The sequence below is a fragment of the Chiloscyllium plagiosum genome, unplaced genomic scaffold, assembly GCF_037043375.1.
Source record: "Chiloscyllium plagiosum isolate Xiang-an unplaced genomic scaffold, Cpla_swu_hap1 HiC_scaffold_30, whole genome shotgun sequence".
In the NCBI taxonomy this organism is placed as follows: Eukaryota; Metazoa; Chordata; class Chondrichthyes; order Orectolobiformes; family Hemiscylliidae; genus Chiloscyllium; species Chiloscyllium plagiosum.
The window spans coordinates 50770262-50792397 of record NW_028270168.1 but is presented as its reverse complement, the minus strand read 5'-3'; the positions used below and the strand labels follow the sequence as shown (position 1 = coordinate 50792397).

General features: G+C 42.1%; 1 protein-coding gene across 7 annotated transcripts in view; it reads right to left on the bottom strand.

Annotated features, from left to right (window-relative positions):
- adgrb2 (adhesion G protein-coupled receptor B2) overlaps nucleotides 1–22136 on the bottom strand; it is an 805995-nt gene that overhangs the window by 37387 nt on the left and 746472 nt on the right. For all 7 annotated transcript variants that reach the window (XM_043717943.2, XM_087976927.1, XM_087976929.1 and 4 more), the window contains 3 exons: nucleotides 20747–20786; nucleotides 18335–18999; nucleotides 8132–8167 (listed from right to left, as the gene is read on the bottom strand). In XM_043717943.2, the coding sequence (XP_043573878.1) occupies nucleotides 8132–8167; nucleotides 18335–18999; nucleotides 20747–20786 (741 nt within the window). The remainder of the gene's footprint in view (nucleotides 1–8131; nucleotides 8168–18334; nucleotides 19000–20746; nucleotides 20787–22136) is intronic.

Here is a 22136-nt window from a genome sequence, read left to right as displayed (position 1 = left end):
CCTACTCTGAACTACCTCCACTGCCACTACAATCTTTCTGCAAATAAGGGGACTAAAACTGTGCACAATACTCCAGATGTGGTCTCACCAAATACTCATGTGGAGTGTGGGGAACGTGATGTCATGTATCCCAACACCATCCACCAAGGCAATTTTTGCTCTACTAAGAGCTGTTTTCTTCTGGAATGAGAGAAAAAAAAGGATTAAGTGAGATACTGTGGCTGACATAGCTGTTCGTGCTGGTGCGGCTGGGGCAGGAATAACTAGAGAGAATACGGTCTTGAAGAGCTTATGCCTGAAATGTTGCTCCTTGGATGCCGCCTGACTAGTTGTGCTTTTCAAGCACCACACTCTCGACTCTGACCTCCAACATCTGCAGTCCTCACTTTCACCTAGAGAATAGGGCCCCTCAAGGACCACAGTGGACATGTATGTGTAGAACTGCAAGAAATGCGCAAAGCTCTCAATGAATATATCTCCTCTGTGTTTACCATGGAGAAAGACATGACTACTTGGGAATCTGGGTAAGTTAATGGTAATATCTTGGGGACAGTCTATATCGCAGTACAGGAGGTGTTGGATGTATTAGAATGTATGAAGGTGGATAAATCTCCTGATCCTGACCAGATATATCGAAGAACACTGCAAGAGGCTAGAGAAGAAATTGTAGGGGGCCCAGGCTGACATTTTTGCATCATCATTAGCCACGGGTGAGGTCCGGGAAGGTTGGAGGATAACAAATGTTGTCCCATTAATCAAGAAGGGTTGCAAAGAAAAGCTTGGGAACTATAGACCAGTAAGCTTAACATCTGTGGTGGGTAAATTACTTGAGAAGATTTTGAAGGATAAGATATACATGCATTTGGAAAGACAGGGTTTGATTAGGAGCAGTCAGCATACCTTTGTGAGTGGGAAATCATGCCTCACAAACTTGTTAGAATTCTTTGATGAAGTGACCAGGAAGGCTGACGAGAGCAGGGCGGTAGATGTACTCTGTATGGATTTCAGTCAGGCCTTTGATAAGGTTCCACATGGTAGGCTGCTCTGGAAGGTTAGATCACATGGAATCCAGGGCGAGCTAGCAAATTGGATACAAAATTGGCTTGATGGTATGAAGCAGAGCATAATAGTGGAAGGATGCTTGTCAGACTGGAGGCCAGTGATTAATGGAGTGCCTCAGGCGTTGGTGCTGCACCCATTACTATTTGTTATCTATATCAATGATTTGGATGATAATGTACAAGGCCTGATAAGTAAATTTGCTGATAACACTAAAATAGGCAGTATTGTGGACAGTGAGAAAGAATATCAGAATTTGCCACAGGACCTTGATCAGCTGGAGATGTGGGACGAGAAACGGCAAATGGAGTTTAAACAGGTAAGTAAAAGAGTCTTGCATTTTGGAAAGTCAAATCAAGGTAGGAGTTTCATGGTGAATGATAAGGCCTTAAGGAGTGTAGTGGAACAGAGGGGCCTTGGAGTTCAGGTACATGGTTCTCTGAAAATGGAGTCACAGGTAGACAGGGCAGTGAAGAGGTTTTTGGCACACTGGCCTTCATCAGTCAGGGCATTGAGTATAGAAGTTTGGAAGTTAGGTTGTAGTTGTACAGGATGTTGGTGGGGCCACACTTGGAGAATTGTGTTCAATTTTGGTCACCTTGTTATAGGAAGGATGTTATTAACTTGGAAAGAGTGCAGAAGAAATTTACAAGAATGGTCTGAGTTATAGGTAGAGCTTGGATTTTTTTCGTTGGATTGTAGACGACTGAGGGGGAATCTTATAAAAATGTAGAAGATCAAGACAGGCATCACCTGAGAGCTTCATCTCCAAGTCACTTTCTTGGAACTATGTTCCTTCGCTGTTAATGGGTCAAAATCCTGAAACTTCCACCCTAATAGCACTGGAGTGTACGTACATCACTTGGACTGTAGTACTTCAAGGTAGCTCAACCCATCAAGGATAATTAGGAATGGCCAATATTAAAAATAAATTAGCATGGAGGCTTTAGGGAACATCTCCGAGACACCCGCACCAATCAATCAAACCGCCCCGTGGCCCAACATTTCAACTCCCCCTCCCACTCTGCCGAGGACATGGAGGTCTTGGGCCTCCTTCACCGCCGCTCGCTCACCGCCAGACGCCTGGAGGAAGAACGCCTCATCTTCCGCCTCGGAACACTTCAACCCCAGGGCATCAATGTGGACTTCAACAGCTTCCTCATTTCCCCTTCCCCCACCTCATCCTAGTTTCAAACTTCCAGTCCCCTTGTCCGACCTGCCCAGCTCCTTTTCCACCTATCCACTCCACCCTCTCCTCCCTGACCTATCACCTTCATCTCCTCCCCCACTCACCCATTGTACTCTATGCTACTCTCTCCCCACCCCCACCCTCCTCTAGCTTATCTCTCCACGCTTCAGGCTCTCTGCCTTTATTCCTGATGAAGGGCTTTTGCCCGAAACGTCGATTTTGCTGAAGCTCCTCGATGCTGCCTGAATTGCTGTGCTCTTCCAGCACCATTGATCCAGAATCTGGTTTCCAGCATCTGCAGTCATTGTTTTTACCATGAACTGAGGCTTGTTCAACCGACAGAAAACAGGAAATAGACACAATTTTTTTTTTAAAAAGGTATAAACTAAGGCAGGAAAGAATGCTTTAAGGATGCAAAGCAGCTCCAAAACAATATAAACAGGTTAAGTAAGTGGTCAAAAACATGGCGAGTAGAATATAATTTGGTGAAATGTGAATTTATCTGTTATTGTTGGCTCTCATATTATCCATGCCAACCCATGTATCCAGTCACTTCGAAAGGCCCCTCATAATCACCATGCCAAACTCATGACTTTTTTCATTTATGTTAATTGAATGCCAATTCATTGGCAACCTACCGAGACACGCTTTGTCCTAACATCATCCTAGCCATCTCACCAAATATCCATCATTGGCAGACCTCAGGAATCATATTCAAAATAATTAATGGAACAAAATTACATTTGGTTTGAACAGGAAACCGGGAGTGTTGACGAGGGTGAAAACAACAAATGCTGGAAATCACAATGGGTCAGACAGCATCCATGGAGAGAGAGCAAGCTAATAGTGAGTTTGAGAAGATTTGTAGCTCAGGTTGAGGTGCTGGATGTAGGTTTGCTCGCTGAGCTAGAAGGTTTGTTTTCAGACGTTTCATCACCATAATAGGTAACATCTTCAGTGAGCCTTTGGATGAAACACTGGTGGTGTAGCCCTCTTTCTATTTATATGTTTGGGTTTCCTAGGGTTGATTATGTCATTTCCTGTGATGTCATTTCCTGTGGTGATGTAATTTCCTGTTCTTTTTCTCAGGGGATGGTAAATGGGATTCAAGTCAATGTCTTTATTGATAGGGCTCCGGTTGGAATGTCATGCTTCTAGGATTTCTTGTGCATGCCTCTGTTTGGCTTGTCCTAGGATGGATGTGTTGTCCCAGTCGAAGTGGTGTCCTTCCTCATCCGTATGTAAGGATACTAGTGAGAGTGGGTCATGTCTTTTTGTGGCTAGTTGATGTTCATGTTTCCTGGTGGCTAGTTTTCTGCTTGTTTGTCCAATGTAGTGTTTGTTACAGTCCTTGCAAGGTATTTTGTAAATGACATTAGTTTTGCTTGTTGTCTGTATAGGGCCTTTCAAGTTCATTAGCTGCTGTTTTAGTGTGTTGGTGGGTTTGTAGGCTACCATGATACCAAGGGGTCTGAGTAATCTGGCAGTCATTTCCGAGGTGTCTTTGATGTGGGGGTGAGTGGCTAGGGTTTCTGCATGTGTTTTCACTGCTTGTTTGGGTTTGATGCTGAGAAATCAGTGGACTGTATTCATTGGATACCCGTTCTTTTTGAATACACTATATAGATGATTTTCCTCTGTGCTGCTGTGTGGTGGCTAATTAAAATGTTCAAATGCAGCTTCGTTTGTGGATTAGATTAGATTAGATTACTTGCAGTATGGAAACAGGCCCTTCGGCCCAACAAGTCCACACTGACCCGCCGAAGCGCAACCCACCCATACCCCCACATTTACCCCTTCTTACTTAACACTACGGGCAATTTAGCATGGCCAATTCACCTGACCTGCACATCTTTTGGACTGTAGGAGGAAACCGGAGCACCCGGAGGAAACCCACGCAAACACAGGGAGAATGTGCAAACTCCACACAGGCAGTCGCCTGAGTCGGGAATTGAACCCGGGTCTCTGGCGCTGTGAGGCAGCAGTGCTAACCACTGTGCCACCGTGCCGCCCACAATGTTGGGATGTTGGGATGATTGCTTCTGTAGTTTAATATCTGGTCCGTATGGGTTGTTTTCCTGTAGATGCTGGTTTGAATGTCCCCATTGACTGTTCGCTCTACTGCGACATCTAGGAATGGCAGTTCATGGTTGTTTTCCTCCTCTTCAATGAATTTTATGCCAGGAAGGGTATCATTGATGATCTTGAAGGGTTCCTCCAATTTGTTTCGTTTAGTCTTGACAAAGGTGTCATTCCCGTAGCAGACCCAAAGTTTGGGTTGGACGGTTGGCAGAGTTGCCAGACTACTTAGACCCCGTGGGTAGCCCACAAACCCACCAATACACTAAAACAGCAGCTAATGAACTTCAAAGACCCTATGCAGACAACAAGCAAAACTAATGTAATTTACCTTGCAAGGACTGTAACAAACACTACATTGGACAAACAAGCAGAAAACTAGCCACCAGGATACATGAACATCAACTAGCCACAAAAAGACATGACCCTCTCTCACTAGTATCCTTACATACGGATGAGGAAGGACACCACTTCGACTGGGATAACACATCCATCCTAGGACAAGCCAAACAGAGACATGCACAAGAATTCCTAAAAGCATTCCAAATAGAATTCTATCAACAAAGACATTGACTTGGATTCCATTTACCACCTCCTGAGAAAAGGAACAGGAAATGACATCATCAACCCAAGGAAACCCAAGCATATAAATAGAAAGCGGGCTACACCACCAGTGTTTTACCCAGAGGCTCACTGAAGATGTTATCTATTATGGTGATGAAACGTCTGAAAATGAACCTTCTAGCTCAGCGAACAAATCTACATCCACAGCAAGCTAATGTTTCGGGTCTAGATCACCCTTACAAAATTTAATGTGGCCTAAGTGCATTTTGGAAGGCTTAAATAAGGTTTGTCATAGCTGTGAAAGTAAGAGCCCGCAGGATCCAAGGCAAAGCAGCACATTGGATCCAAAATTGGTTGAGGTGCAGAATACAGAAGGTCATGAGAGAGGGATGTTTCTGTTACTGGAAATCTATTTCCATTGGGCTTGGTGTTGGGTCCCTTAATCACTGATTTAGACTTAAATATAGGGGGCATGATCAAGATGCTCGTGGATGACATAAACATTGCTAGAACAGTAAGTATTGAGGAGGATAGCTATGAACTGCAGAAGGATGCCAACAGAATGAGCAGCTCGGAAGAAACAGTTGACAAATGGAATTTAACCTGGAAAAGTGTGATGCAATGCATCTGTAGAGGGCTAACAAGGCAAGGGATTATGATTAGTAGGACTATGCAAAGTACTGTAGATTAGAGTGCCCTTGGTCTGCATATCTGCAGATTCCTGTAGTTTGCAGAACAAATGAATAAGGTGGATAAGGCGGCTTATGGAATACTTGACTTTCTTAGCTGAGGCACAGAATCAAAGAGAATGGAGATTATCCTAGAACTGTAAAAATGATTTGTTAGGCATTATTGGAATACCACATGCAGTTCTGAGCACCACATTATAGGAACAATATGGTTGCACTGGAGGGGTGAAGAAGGACCAGAATGCTGCCTGGGCCAGAGGTGTGAGGAAATGTTGGAAGGCTAGGATTGTTTTTCTTGTGGTTGAGAGAGGATAGAAGACAAACTACTGGGGAAACTCAGCAGAACTGGTAGCTGCTGTGGAGAGAGAAAAACAGAGTCTGTTTCAAATCCAGAATAACTCTTCTTCAGAACTTTCCTAGATGCTGTCAGATCTACTGAACTTCGACAGGACATTCTGTTTATATTTTAGATTCCAGCATCCGCAGTATTTTGCTTTTATTTTATTTGAAGGTGGAGAGGGGGCATGATAGAGGAGTGTGAGATAATGAGGGCAATACATTGGATGGATAGGAAAGTGCTTTATCCATCAATGAAAGGCTCATAACAGGGGGCATAGATTTAACATAACTAGTAGAAACTGAGGGAGGATTTGAGATGGGATTTTTCACTGAGAGGGTCTGAAACTTATTACTTGAAACGATGGCTGAAGAAAGAACAAAGAAAATTACAGCTCAGGAACAGGCCCTTCGGCCCTCCAAGCCTGCATCGATCCAGATCCTCTATCTAAGTCTATTTTCTAAGAAGTGGCATCCCTCTGCTCCCTGCCCATTCATGTATCTGTCTAGATACATCATAAATGACGCTATAGTTCCTGCCTCTACCACCTCCACTGGCAACATGTTCCAGGCACCCACCACCCTCTGCGTGAAGAACTTTCCATGCGTATCTCCCCTAAACTTTTCCCCTCTCACCTTGAACTCATGACCACTAATATTTGAGTCCTCCACTCTGGGAAAAAGTTTGTTGCTGTCCACCCTGTCTACACCTCCCATGATTTTGTAGGCCTCAATCAGGTCCTCCCTCAACTTTCTCCTTTCCAATGAAAATAACCCTAATCTATTCAACCTCTCCTCATCGCTAGTACCCTCCATACCAGGCAACATCTTGGTGAACCTCCTCTGCACCGTCTCCAAAGCATCCATATCCTTTTGGTAAAGTGGTGACCAGAACTGTATGCAGTATTCCAAATTTGGCCAAACCAAAGTCTTTTACAACTGTAACATGACCTGCCAAATCTTGTACTCAATACCCCATCCAATGCCATATGCCTTCTTGACCACTCTACCAATCTGCATTGCATCCTTCAGGGAACAATGGACCTGAACACCCAGATCTCTCTGGACATCAATTTTCCCCAAGACTTTTCCATTTACTGTATAGTTCGTTCTTGAATTGAATCTTCCAAAATGCATCACCTCACCTTTGTCCGGATTGAACTCCATCTGCCATTGCTCTGCTCAACTCTCTAATCTATCTATATTCTGTTGTGTTCTCTGACAGTCCCCTTCATTATCTGCTACTCCACCAATCTTAGTGTCATCTCCAAACTTGCTAATGAGGCAACCTACAGCTTCCTCCAAATTATTTATGTATATGACAAGCAATAGTGGTCCAGCATGGATCCCTGTGAAACACCACTGGTCACAGGTCTCCAGTTTGAGAAGCTCCCTTCCACCAGTATTCTCTCTCTTGTTGCGCAACCAGTTCTCTATCCATCTAGCTATAACACCCTGGACCCCATGCAAATTCACCTTCTTCATCAGCCTACCATGGGGAATCTTATCAAATACCTTACTAAAGTCCATGTATATGACATCTACATCTCTTCCCACAATCAACTTTGTCACCTCTTCAAAGAATTCTATTTGGTTTGCTGAATGATGAATCAGATGCTCTCGTAACATTTAAAATATTTAGATAATTAATAAGCCTCCAGGACCATGGGCCAAGAGCTGAAAAATGGCATTAGTGTAGTCAGATCATTGACTGTTGTAATCACAGTGACCTTATTCCCTGTTGTAAATGTCTGTGAGTCACATCTACCCCATCAAAAGACATCAGAATTCTAAAGCTCTCAATAGGTAACCCCTCAGGCTTTCTCTTATCCAAGAAATATATCATAACTTTTACATTATCCTTGTCTATTCTGGTACCTTTGCAAAAATTCCAACAAGATTGAAATGCAGAATTTATTCTTTTGATCTATTTCATGAACAGTGTGTTGCATCTTGTCTGTACACTGTAGGACATAAAATCACAGTTAGCTTGAGCTAAAAACTGCTATTAAGTAATGTAACTCGAACAGAGGTTCATAACACCGAACGATCCCTGCTGCTTCATGAGATCATCTGTGAGTCTCGATATGATCATACATGATACTAAATTAGAGTTCCTTATTCTGTACAGTTTCAGAATAACTCATGCTATTATTGCCAAAAGAGCAGGAACAAGTTACTTTACTAATTACAGAAAATATATGATGATTCGTACCTCAAAATCAAGATCGGAGTACCTCAATCTTTTCCTCTGTGAAAATAACAAACAGATGTAATTAGTTAACATGGAAGTTTTTGGGAAGGAATTTATTGAGTTTATTAATGCCATTCCCCTCCTTTTTTATTAGGTTTCCTTGTGCAATACATCAAATCCATGGCAGCAGAAGGACAAGCTCTGATATCTGAGACGTGAATAAATGCAACTCATGGAAGCACTTCATCACCTGCTCCTGATAGTTCAGGTCAGACAAGAAGCTGATTATGTAGCCAATTGCCTTATTTTGGAACACTAATGCGCACCTTCAGATTTTAAAGTATTGACATGTTGCCTTCATTCTCCTTGTCACACAACTTCATGAAAGGGCCACCCTCACAGGATTTGTTTGCAAAAGCATTTGGACCCCTGCCTCCTAATGAATGTGGCTCAGTTCACCACAATGAGTTCACTAGTCTGTCAGAAACATCACTTCATCAATGCCTCCATGATAAAACCTGGTGGTGTTCTGAACTGTATTACTTACAGCATAGCAGAAACTGTCTGAAAAGGGCTAGAATATAAAGAGGTGGAAACTACGTCAGAGCTGTATAAAGTTCTGGTGACAGCCAATCTGAAGTAACTTTGTTCAAACAGAACATATTACAAAGGTTGTAAGAGACTCACTCCATGGTTACATGGACGATACATGTATTTTCTTGAATATTGAAGGTTAAGGAATGGACAAATCACAGTGTTTAATTTGGTAGATGGATTGATAAGTTAAAGAAAACAATATCCTTATAAATCTTTTCTGAACCCTTTCAAGTTTAACAACATCTTTCCTATAGCATACCCATAAAATAAGTGCCATGCCCTTCACAGATGATGTTAGGAAAAAGTTGATTCAATTCTGATCTCCGTGCTATAGGAAAGATGTTTTTAAACTTGAAAGGGTTCCGAAAAGATTTACAAGGATGGAGGGTTTGAGCTATAGGGACAAGCTGAGACCTTTTTCACTGCAGCATCAAAGGCTGAGGGATAACCTTATAGAGGTTTTTAAAATTATGGCGGGCATGGATAAGGTGAATAGCCAACGTCTTTCTCCCTGGGTAGGGGAGTCTCAAACTAGAGGGCATAGATTTAAGATGAGAGCGTCAAGATTTAAAAGGGACCTGAGGAGCAACCTTTTCATGCAAAGGGTGGTGTGTGTGCGGAATGAGCTGCCAGAGAAGGTGGTGGAGACTGGTACAATTACAACATTTAAAAGGCATCTGTATGGGTACATGAATAGGAATGGTATCGGGGGATATGGGCTAAATGCTGGCAAATGGGACTAGGTCAGATTGGGATTGTTGGTTGGCATGGATACGTAGGACTGAAGGATATGTTCTGGTGCTGTATAATCTTATGACTCTATACATCTGAACTTCCTCCTGCAAAAACTGTTGAGGCTAGGATTATTTAAAAACTTCAAAGTAGAGATTGTCATAGTGAACACAGGTACAAAGAATTGAATCCTTCTGTGCTAGATTATTCTAGAAACCTAATATTTTTGTAAGGTAAGGTTAATAAAGGTTACAGAATCAAGGCAGTTTGGAGTTCACTCCAGATCTCAAGTTCCAGGATCAAATGACAGAGGATGATACTTCAACTTACCAGAGTTATAGTATTTTACAATCTCATGTGAACTTGAATCAAAGCCTGCAAAACCCCATTGGCTCAATAACCACTACAGCACTCAGTTATAAAGAAATATAAGCCCTTGAGATGACAGTGGCACAGTGGTTAACACTGCTGCCTCACAGATTCAGGGGTCCAGGTTCAATTCCAGCCTCAGGTGAGTGTTTGTGTGGAGTTTGCATGCTCTTCCCATGTCTAGGTGCTCTGGTTTCCTCCCACAGACCAAAGATGAGCAGGTGGCTTGACCATGCTAAATTGCCCATTGTTTCCAGGATTTGTAGGCTCGATGAATTAGCCATGGGAAATGTAGAGTTATGAGGATGGGGTAGGGGTTTCAGGGTGGGATGCTGTTCAGATGGTCAGCATGGACTTGATGGGCCAATTGGCATCTTTCCACACAGTAGGGATTCTATGAATAAGTAGAGGAGTGTGTGATTTAGGTAAAAACAAGGACTGCAGATGCTGGAAACCGGATTCTAGATTAGAATGGTGCTGGAAAAGCACAGCAGGTCAGGCAGCATCTGAGGAGTAAAAAAATTGACGTTTTGGGCAAAAGCCCTTCATCAGGAATAGAGGGCTCTATTCCTGATGAAGGGTTTTTGTCCGAAACATTGATTTTCCTACTCCTCGGATGCTGCCTGAACTGTTGTGCTTTTCCAGCACCACTCTAATCTCGAATCCGGTTTCCAGCATCTGCAGTCCTTGTTTTTACCTAAATCACACACTCCTCTACCTTTCCAACATGAAGTATTGAATTAAACAATCACTGTTCAGATACAATTACTAACTTCGTATTGAAGTTCAAAATCTCACACTTAAAATGGACAAAGAAAATCTCACACATCAAGTGGAGACCAGTTTTCTAAGAGGAGATGGATGGAAAATATGGAGCAGGTGATGAAGGAGGAATGAAGGATGAACTATCTAGTGGAAATGCTGGATATAAAAGATTAAAACAACAATAAGCAGAACAATCACTGCTAAAGAGAATTAACATGACTACTTCTTCCACTACTGTCTCTGGGGCAACCTTAAAATTTTCTAGTGCAAAGGTAAGTGACAGACTCAGGAAAGAACAGTAAAACATTGTTTGATTATTTTTTCCCTGTTGATTGGTGATGCAACATTGTTCCAAGCAGATTACGAGTTCCACATTATGGAGCCATTTTCCATTTGCATTGCTATGTGTGCTGAAAGTTTGTACAGCGATGCTTTGTGCATGGGAAATCATATCTCACAAACTTGATTGAGTTTTTTGAAGAAGTAACAAAGAAGATTGATGAGGGAAGAGCAGTAGATGTGATCTATATGGACTTCAGTAAGGCATTTGACAAGGTTCCCCATGGGAGATTGATTAGCAAGGTTAGATCTCATGGAATACAGGGAGAACTAGCCATTTGGATACAGAACTGGCTCAAAGATAGAAGACAGAGGGTGGTGGTGGAGGGTTGTTTTTCAGACTGGAGGCCTGTGACCAGTGGAGTGCCACAAGGATCGGTGCTGGGCCCTCTACTTTTTGTCATTTACATAAATGATTTGGATGCAAGCATAAGAGGTACAATTAGTAAGTTTGCAGATGACACCAAAATTGGAGGTGTAGTGGACAGCGAAGAGGGTTACCTCAGATTACAACAGGATCTGGACCAGATGGGCCAATAGGCTGAGAAGTAGCAGATGGAATTTAATTCAGATAAATGCGAGGTGCTGCATTTTGGGAGAGCAAATCTTAGCAGGACTTATAAGGTCCTAGGGAGTGTTGCTAAACAAAGAGATCTTGGAGTGCAGGTTCATAGCTCCTTGAAAGTGGAGTCGCAGGTAGATAGGATAGTGAAGAAGGTGTTTGATATGCTTTCCTTTATTGGTCAGAGTACTGAGTACAGGAGTTGGGAGGTCATGTTGCGGCTGTACAGGGCATTGGTCAGGCCACTGATGGAATATTGCGTGCAATTCTGGTCTCCTTCCTATCACAAAAATGTTCTGAAACTTGAAAGGGTTCAGAAAAGATTTACAAGGACGTTGCCAGGGTTTGAGGATCTGAGCTACAGGGAGAGGCTGAACAGGCTGGGGCTGTTTTCCCTGGAGTGTCGGAGGCTGAGGGGTGACCTTATAGAGGTTTACAAAATTATGAGGGGCATGGATAGGATAAATAGACAAAGTCTTTTCCCTGGGGCCGGGAAGTCCAGAACTAGAGGGCATAGGTTTAGGGTGAGAGGGGGAAGATATAAAAGAGACCTAAGGGGCAACTTTTTCACACAGAGGGTGGTACGTGTATGGAATGAGCTGCCAAAGGATGTGGTGGAGGCTGGTACAATTGTAACATTTAAGAGGTATTTGAATGTGTTTATGAATAGGAAGGGTTTGGAGGGATATGGGCCGGGTGCTGGCAGGTGGGACTAGATTGGGTTGGGATATCTGGTCGGCATGGACGGGTTGGACCGAAGGGTGTGTTTCCATGCCGTACATCTCTATGACTCTATGACAGTGACAGATATTACAAGAGAGCCTGATAACAGGCATTGACCTAAGTTAATTTTCCAGTCTGGATCTTTGAATAATGAGCAAAACTGCCAACCATGACTAATTTTGTTCCCACTTCACATCACTAACACTGAGGCTAATTGCAGAATCTTCACTGATATCAAGATCAGCTATTTCAGCATGCATCAGCAATTAAATTTGAGCTTTCACTGATCTGCATAAATTGACATTACATGACAATGTTCATGTCTCTGGACAGCTTCTTAATTACATAGAGGGGTCAATTGTCTAGAATGTTCTCTGATAATAACAACTTGCATTTAACAAAGCCTCCAAAATGACTTTACAGGAGTGTAATCTGAAAAAAAAGATAACTAGGAAAGGTGACAAATCGATGTGTATTGTACAGGAAGACAGCTGCAGAAACAAAGAAGTTTGAAAAGAGAATTCTTGATTTAGGACCCAGTCAGCTGAAAGTGCTGCCATCTACTGTGAAGCAAAAAACGGGGTCCAATCGAGGCAGGAGTTAAAGGAGGGTTTAGATTCATAGGGCTGTGGAACCAGTGGCGAAGAAATACTGAAAGTTGAGATGATTGAGGAATTTTAATGAGGAATTAAACATCACCTTTAGAATTGCAGTAGTTCAATGATAATGGCCATTAACATCTTCTTAGAGTCACTGTCAATGGATAACACATCGGACTTTATCATTGTTACCCAAATCTCAAAAGCAAAAGAAAAGGCCAAGATATATGTGAACTGCTGAAGTTGAGAATAGGAACAATAAAGTTTGGGAGAAGGTCATAATCCTTCACTACAACAAGATGCAAATTCAGTTTTGATGTAACACAAAACAATGATTCAACAGTATTACAAAAAGTGGAAAAGAGGTGGGTGTATAGTAGCTGCCTATTTTCATTAAAGTTTGAATTTTAATATTTGCAGCAGAAAGGACGATTATTATAAAGAAAATAAACTTTATCTTTTCATGTAAAATTTTCTGCATGGCTAAATTTAATGAGTCTGACAAGAACAAAAATCAGTACAGGGTGCAAAATTCAATTCTTCCAATGGCTTTACTCTCAGTTTAAATGAATTATATACAAAATAATTCCTTGGATAATGAGCCAGTTAACAGATCTCAGCACATTATTCTAAAAAGTTTATTCCATCATCTCCTACTCAAACTCATTGGACACAAACTCTCATGTGAAGTTATTCGAGCATCATAGGTGCTCTGAATTAGAACTTCCATCCATCCTATCATGTGATTACAATCTTCATCTAAAATCCCAGGGATGGTGTCATGTGTTTGGTAGAACTGTAGGGGAGGGTGGCCAACCTGAACTTCGGAATATCAAAGCAAGAGTATGTTCTCCAACTGTGCAGAGACAGGATCCAGTCCAGCTGGGTTTCCCTAGAAGATTGTCTACCATAGAACCATAGCAAAGTTGTGGCACAGAAAGAGGCCATTTGACCATTGCAGCTGCACTAATGGAGAAAAAGAAGAAAATGAACTAGTTACTCACTTTATTACCACCGTCATGCACCTAGTCCACAGCCTTGAAGATTACAGCCCTTCATGTGCAGACTTGGATACGTTTTAAATGAATTGAAGATTTATGTCTTAACCATCAATCCTTGTGGTGAATTATAGACACCCACCACTCTCTGGGTGAAAAGTACCCTCTGATCCTTCTACCAGTTATCTTAAATCAGTATCACCTGGTAACTGATCTTTCAGATAGAGAAAATGGGTCTTTTCTATCGCTGCCACTGAAACTTTCGTAATCTCCATTATGTCAACGCTCAGCCTCCTCTGTTCTAAATAAAACAGGCCTAGTCTATCCAGGTTTCCTTCATAGCTACAATGATTGAGCCCTAACAACATTCTTAAAAATCTCTTCTGTACTCTATCCAGAGTAAATATGTCCTTTCTAAAGTTGTGACCAGAGCTGTACACAAAATACTAGCTGCAGTCTAATCAGCATTTTATATAGTTCGAACACTGCAGTCCTGTTTTTGTATTCTACACCCGGTCCAATAAAGAAAAGCATTTAATATGCTTTCTTTACAAACATAACCAAATGTCTTGCCACCTCACGATACCTGTGGACATGCACTCTGAGATCTCTCACTCCCTTTATTTCTCTCAATATCCTTCCATTTAGTATGTACTCCCTAGGTTTGCCTGCCTTCTCTAAATGTATTACCTCATGTTTCTCCAGACTGAATTACATTTGCCACTTTTCCACCTGTTCAATCAAGCCATTTTGTCATTGTGGATTTGAAAGCTATCATTTTCACTATCAACTACATGGCCAATTTTTGTGACATCTGCACATTTTCCAATCATGCCTCCCACATTTAAGTCCAAACTATTAGTGTACACAAATATAAAGGGCACCAACAATGAGCTCAGTAGAATGCACCTGTCAAAACATTTTCCTTTGCAAAAATTTCCATCAACCCAATAACCTTTGTTTCCTGCAATGGATCTGATTTGTGACGTCCTCCTGTATCCCTTTTCACTTTTCTGACCAGTTTGCCAAGTGGGACCTTGTGAAAGTTGATGTTGATACCATCCACAGCATCCTCCAAAATATTTCTCAATCCAATGGAGCTCCAGTACATAACTCACACTGTAAACAACCAATAATCTGCTTTTATCTGAAAAGTCACTCCAAAATTAACTCAACCTGGAGCCTAAAGCAGGGTCATCTAAACTGATTACAATGTCACTCAAAATCGAGGGAAAATCTAAAGTTCAAAGTCAGAAAAACTGTGTCAAGAGAGGTGGGGAAAATTTTCTGATGGAGTTATGGAGCACAATCGATTGAGGTAGAGCCTCACAGTTATCCTGAATCACCAGCAGCCTAACTGGGACTATTTCGGGTAAACTAGAAAACTATGTCAGCAGCATTTCAGGCAGCCACTTTGCCTCAAGATGAGCACGGCATCTCAATCTCTGAAGATTTAAGCTTAATTTTCCAACAAAAATTGCCTATCTGGCTCGGGTCACATCTTAAAATATAGAAAATACTTGTGTTTCGTATAAGTTAGGAGATGTGCAAAAGTAATGGAATTCTAGTAAAATAGTGATACTGACCATCAAGGACGAAAGGTCATGCACTCAAATTAATTGGACACATTTATGTCATTCTGAATTAGATCTCAGAGTTGCAAAAGCACAAGAGAGAAACTGTAGCAGAATGGAGTATTTCAGATCAACGTGCATTTATTTAACTCCTGTAATGTAGAAAAAAACCCTGAGGCACTTCAAGGAAGGGTCATGATACACAAAGAAAAATTAGGATTGATGATCAAAGTACATTCTGACGTAGGTCTTAAGGAACAGTTTGGAAGAGGAAAGAAACATGAAAGATGGAGACGTTTTCAGAAGGGATTCCAGAGTTTAAGGACTTGGGAGACATGGTGCTGGATTAAGTAAGTGGGCGGCACGGTGGCACAGCAGTTAGCACTGCTGCCTCACAGCGCCAGAGACCTGGGTTCAATTCCCGCCTCAGACGACTGACTGTGTGAAGTTTGCACATTCTCCCCGTGTCTGTGTGGGTTTCCTCCGGGTGCTCCGGTTTCCTCCCACAGTCCAAAAATGTGCAGGTTAGGTGAATTGGCCATGCTAAATTGTCCGTAGTGTTAGGTGAAGGGGTAAATGTAGGGGAATGGGTTTGGTTGGGTTGCGCTTCGGCGGGTCGGTGTGGACTTGTTGGGCTGGAGGGCCTGTATCCACACTGTAAGTAATCTAATCTAATCTTCTGGGTATGTTTCTGTCAGATGGCTAACGATTCCTGAAGAAGGGCTTATGCCCGAAACGTCGATTCTCCTGTTCCTTGGATGCTGCCTGACCTGCTGCGCTTTTCCAGCAACACATTTTCAGCTCTAACCTACAGTCTACCCATGATTTCCTGACCTGGTCCCTATAATACAAGAGGGATTAAGGTGTACAACCTGTACAGTAGTTCACCTGCTCACACATCAACTGAAGGCCTTAACAGGTCAATTATGGCCCTTAATCTACCTTTAGTGTCATAATACTCTGGACAATGGAGGCAGTTGAGAATGGGAATGCTGATTTTTTAAAGACATTCGGCGAAAAGGCTGGAAAGAGAGGGGTGTATTATTTGGGGGAATACCTTGTGAGTCCCATATTTTGTGCCTCCCTGCCTGGTCTTCAAAGCACGCCCCTCCTACCGTTCCCTGAAGTGCCCAATTCTTCCCAAACCCAAAAGCCCAGGATTAAATGGGTCTATTCCCAATCTCTGTGGGTCTATTTGCAATCCCAGTTATAACTACTAATGAGTTCTGGTGCTGCGGAACTGTTAGAGCTGTTGGTGAATCAGATTGGCTGGTCACGTCTTCCTCCCACAACAGTGAAGGCTGAGCTTCACCTTACTTCGGCTGTCCAGAATGTTTGATCTGGAAATGTGTTGCTGGAAAAGCGCAGCAGGTCAGGCAGCATCCAGGGAACAGGAGAATCGACGTTTCGGGCATAAGCCCTTCTTCAGGGTGGATAAAGATTCAATAGTAACTTCAATATGGAAAGGTAGTAAGAGTTTTCAAAGAAACATTTGGGCGGCACGGTGGCTCAATGGTTACCACTGCTGCCTCACAGCGTTAAGGGACCTGGGTTGGATTCAGGCCTCAGGTGACTGTCTGTGTGGAGTTTGCACATTCTCTCCGTGTCTGCTTGGGTTTCCTCCGGGTGCTCCGGTTTCCTCCCACATTCCAAAAGATGTGCAGGTCAGGTGAATTGGCCAAGCTAAATTGCCTATAGTGTTTGGTGCATTAGCCACGGGTAAATGTAGGCAATTGAGTCTGGGTGAATTACTCTTCAGAGGGTTGGTGTGGACTAGTTGGGCCGAAGGGCCTGTTTCCATGCTGTAGGGAATCTAATCTAATCTCATCCAAAATTAGGGAGTTGCTGGACATGACTGAGGGGCAAAGAACTTAAAAGCAAATTTCATTCTGGGTTTTATATAGGGTGTAGGCAGGAGATTACCTGGTTCCTGAGCGAAGGAGTGTCTTAAAAGGTTTGGCACACATTGGTTGTCCCCTCATTAATGACAGAAAACTGATTGAATGAATGGAGAAACATCATTAAGTATGGCAAGGTGAGACAGTGGTTAACACTGCTGCCTCACAGTGCCAGGGACCTGGGTTAAATTCCATCCTTGGGTAACTGTTACCATCAGGTGTTCCAGTTTCCCCCCACAGTCCAAAGATGTGCAATTTAGGTGTATTGACCATGCTGCATTGCCTCAGACCACTTTTTAAAAATTCATTCATGCGATGAGAGCATCACTGGCTAGGCCAGCATTTAATGCCCATCCCTAATTGCCCAGAGGGCAGTTAAGACTCAACCACATTACTGCAGGTCTACAGTCACATGTAGGCCGGACCAGGTAAGGATGGCAGTTTCCCTCCCTAAAGGAGGTAAGTGAACCATATGGGTTTTTCTGACAAATGATTCATGGTCATAAGATTCTTAGTTCCAGATTTTTAGGATATATTAAATTTAAATTCTACCATCTGCTATGTGGACATTTGAACCTAGGTCTCCAAAACATTACATCGTTCTCTTGATTAATCCAACGATAATACCACAAGGCCATTGCCTTCCTCTAATGTTCAAGGATGTGTAGGCTAGGTGGATTAGTCACGGTAAATACAGCACAGAGGTAGGGGGGTGGGGGGGTCTGGGTGGATGCTTTTCGGAGCAGACCTGATGGGCAGAATTGGCTCTATCTGCAATTGTAGGGATTCTACTATAACAGATGAGTTCAGCCTCAGACTCCTTCAGAGCTATATGTGTGAATCTGAAGGCATTGGCAAATACCATTCTTTTACTCCAATTAAATATGAAAATTACAGAAGAATTATGTTTTGTGCATGGCTGATACCATGGAGGGCTCAACTAAGTCTAAATGTGATTATAGTCTCACTGTCAATGTGAGATGGATATGATGCCTCTATCAGCGCTTCTTTCCTCTGTACTATCCCAACAGCAAATATGACCAGCTCAATATCATCACTTCAACTTACTTCTAAGGAACCTGTGGAGTTTGTTGTACTTGGTTTGCTGCGTGGCATGGTCCTGCTCCTGTCAGCAAGTTCAGATGCTAGAATGTGCCTCACTGAAGGGTGCTGTTTGATGGGTACATTCCGTGGGTGATTAAGCGTACCATAAGGTTGATTTAAGTTAATATTGATTTGATCAAGTGAGGCAAAGTTGGGATAAACCTCTGATTCGACTGGTTGGTTCCCGCAAATATTGTGTCTGTTGTCATCCACATTGATGTTTAACTTGCTGTCCTCTTTGACGAAAGGCTTTAAGCTGACTGTGCGTCTTGGGAGTACCATGTAGTCACCTTCTAATGGCTGCTCTTGTGCCCGCCTCCATTTCACATCCACTGGTTTCAAGGTATTCTCTGTGCACAGATACAGTGTTCCCCTCAATTCATTGTTGGTTTCTTTTTCGGCTGGTTGATCATTCAGTTCATTCATACCAGACATTATATTGCGCAACTGGTGCATGGGGGGCAACTGAACCAAGACATTTCCTGGTGGAATATTTCCAGGAAGGGTTGTGAAGTTCATCCCTTCACTGTTTATGTTCAGCTTTTCATCTTCCTCATCATCCAACGAGATACGAGACAGTGTTCCAGTAATAGTTGCAGGATTGCAAGTGTTAACCTCCTTGAAGAGCACTAAGGATGCAAAAACAATGAAAAACATGTGAGTTACTAAAAACTGCTACAGTATAACCTGCCTCTACTCTCTCAGCTGTATGAAATCAACGAAAGAGATAATCCCTGTTTTTTGGCCAATATGGACCCCTCAACTAACATCTCTAAATCAGAATATTGAATTATTATTACATTGCTGTTTGTGGGATATGTGTAAACATCATGCTGCAGTTCCTGGCAATCAACTGGCTGTAAAACACTTTGAGATATCCTAAAATCATGAAGGGTTCTTAAATTTATTCAGGTCTTTCACTCTTGTGTTATATTGTTGGATTGCCTATACATTCCAATACTAGCAGTGACAGATGCATGATGCAAGCTTTTGATGTATGGATCTTTCAATCTCCATACAGTCAGAAACTGGATATCTCTTACAGATGGCCACTCGGAAATCCTGATGCTGTGACTATTTGGTAATTACCGAGGAGTTGAAACTTCCAAAGGGAATTTAACCTATACTTGTAATCCTCAAAATAAGTCCAAAACTTTGAATTACTGTAAGGAACTTTGTAAGTGTCTGACTTATTTCCCCTAATAGTTAGCCAACAGACGTTATGCAGAAGCAGGAATTAAAACACACACTAACTCCTAACCCTGATCCCACACTCACACTGACTCCCCAACCACTCACTGTGACTCACTCACACCCCAATATGTGACTGCATCTCCCCGATACTTGACCATAATCCCCTGATCTTAATTCCCTGACACCTGACTGCCCCCAATGACACAGGACTGTCCTAACCCCAGACACCTGAACCAACTACTACAGACATGTTCTGAAGAAGGGTCATTGGACCCAAAACTTTAATTCTGCTTTCTCTCCATAGATACTGCTAGACCTACAGTTTTTCCAGCAAATTCTGATATTGTTACGACAGACATGCCTTTTTGAACACAGCACAGGGAAAGGAGCAAGCAGGTTTGAAGACAGTGCAGAGAGCAATGAGTGACATCATCCTGAACACAGCACAGACAGAAGAGGCAACAGGTTTTATGAGAGTAAGGAGAGTAGGGAAAGGTTGAGTTGGAAAAACAGAATCCAAAATTGCTGCCACAGGAGATTTGTAAATGTATCGCTTAGTGAGGAGCTGCTGGTAGGGTATCATCTAAATAATTTGAAACTAAAAAAAAAATTATGAAGAAGGAGCAACTCTTTGGTTTTATGGAAGGCAAACTAGCAAAAAGGAGGTAAAATTAAATCAAGTCAAAATGAAATAAATTAAAACCAAAGGAAGATAAAGTTTATAATATAAATGAAGTACACATCAATTTGTACACATTCCTGATGAAGAGCTTATGCCTGAAATCTCGACTCTCCTGCTCCTCAGATGCTGCCTTTTTCATGCCATGCTTTTCCAGCACCACACTTTTTGACTTTGTTATGGGGTAGTTGAGAAAACTGTGAGTAGCTAGAAGATCAAAGAATTGATAGTTTTGGTGAAGGGAGATTAGTTAAGAGACAGAACTGACACATAGGGAGTTCTGTGGGTTGTGAGTATTTGACAGAATTAGGGTACTTAGAATTGATGTGGAGTTGTGGCATTACATGGGCACCAACTGTCCATTGAAGAACCTCAATTAGTGGTGGGACTGGGACTCCTGATTCTCCTGATGAATAGTATCAATCAGAATGAGAGTAGGACAATATATAAATGATTACTGATGAGGACAGAATTCACCATTCATGACATTGTAAAGCACTCACCTGACTGGCAGGCCAGGTCCACGTCCTTTTCAAAATCTGTCTATAAAAAGGCAGCAAGAAACAAGGAATAAAAACCAATACATTAGAAACAGAAGTTTTCTGCCCAAGGAAATTAGGTTGTTCTTAAGCATTCATTTAAAGTTCCCAAATAGTAAGAGGGGACACCAAGGTCCTGAATGATTAGCTAGTAACAATCTGTCCACTCATATTTGAAAGATTTGGAAGTGTATCTCCAATCTCTGTCTATGAAATTGACGAACCATCATCCGATTGTGGAATACAGCCCACCTAGCCTTGTGTTGCACTACTGGTGCTCTGACCCACAGGGCAATAGGTGCTTATAATTCTTATATTGTGTAGTGTCCATGAATTCTAATATGTCAAATGTGGAATACGTTTTCTCGATAAAAGTAGTAGCATGCTTAAAATGCAATATAGCAGCAATTCTAGTATCTAACCGAAGGATGCCAATTTAGAGGTGTATAGTCTGTTATATTTCTTTTCATTCATTTTTAGAAAGCAAACATTGTTCTTATTGCCATTTATTGCCAAACTCTATTTGTTTTGATAAGGTATACCTTTTTGAAATAACAGTTAGTACAATGAAGGTACTCCCACTATACTGCCAGGTTGGAGATTCCAGAATTTCTTGTGATCATATCATTTTTTATAGTGGCTACAACTGATTCACTGCTAAGTCACAACTGACCAGAGCTCAGAGTCACAGGTTTGGGACTGGAATCATGCTCTATAGGTCAGAGCAGGTATTCACATTAATGGACAATGTGAGCTTTTACAACAGTCTCTCAGACAGCTTCATATTCACTTTGATTGCTATAACAGTCTTGATATTCTGCTTGCCTCCATGCACATAACAGGTGGAGAAGTTGAGAGTGTAAAGTGAATTGTGTGATTCCTACTCCAACTGGTGGCTCATGCTGCCATTTAATATGTCTGCAGATATTGGGGTGCCCTAGTTACCTGCTGTTTCAAGGTCTCAGTCTAAATTTGAGCTTGCAAAGTGCAATGGAAAGTTTTATGCAAAAGTGACAGTTGCTCTGTAGGATTCCCAGGGTCAGGGTTGGCAGTGACACGAAAGCTGGCTCCAGAAGATAAGTACCTTTTTAAACACTCCCCTATCCAGGAGTAGCAGAAGAGCAGTAATCTGACCTCAATCAAGCCTTTTATTGTCCCTATCCTCAATATTCATCCTCGCCATTCTCCCAGCTCCTGGTCACCAAAGCTCTGTCTCTCCGAAGCTGTGATCACCAACCACTGACCCCTACCACGAACCTTGTTTGGATTGTGTGAATGTCTCATTTTGTAGCTGATGTTACCTATTTCTTGTTGACCAGATAGTGTGATTGGCCAGTTGGGAAGTAGCAGATGG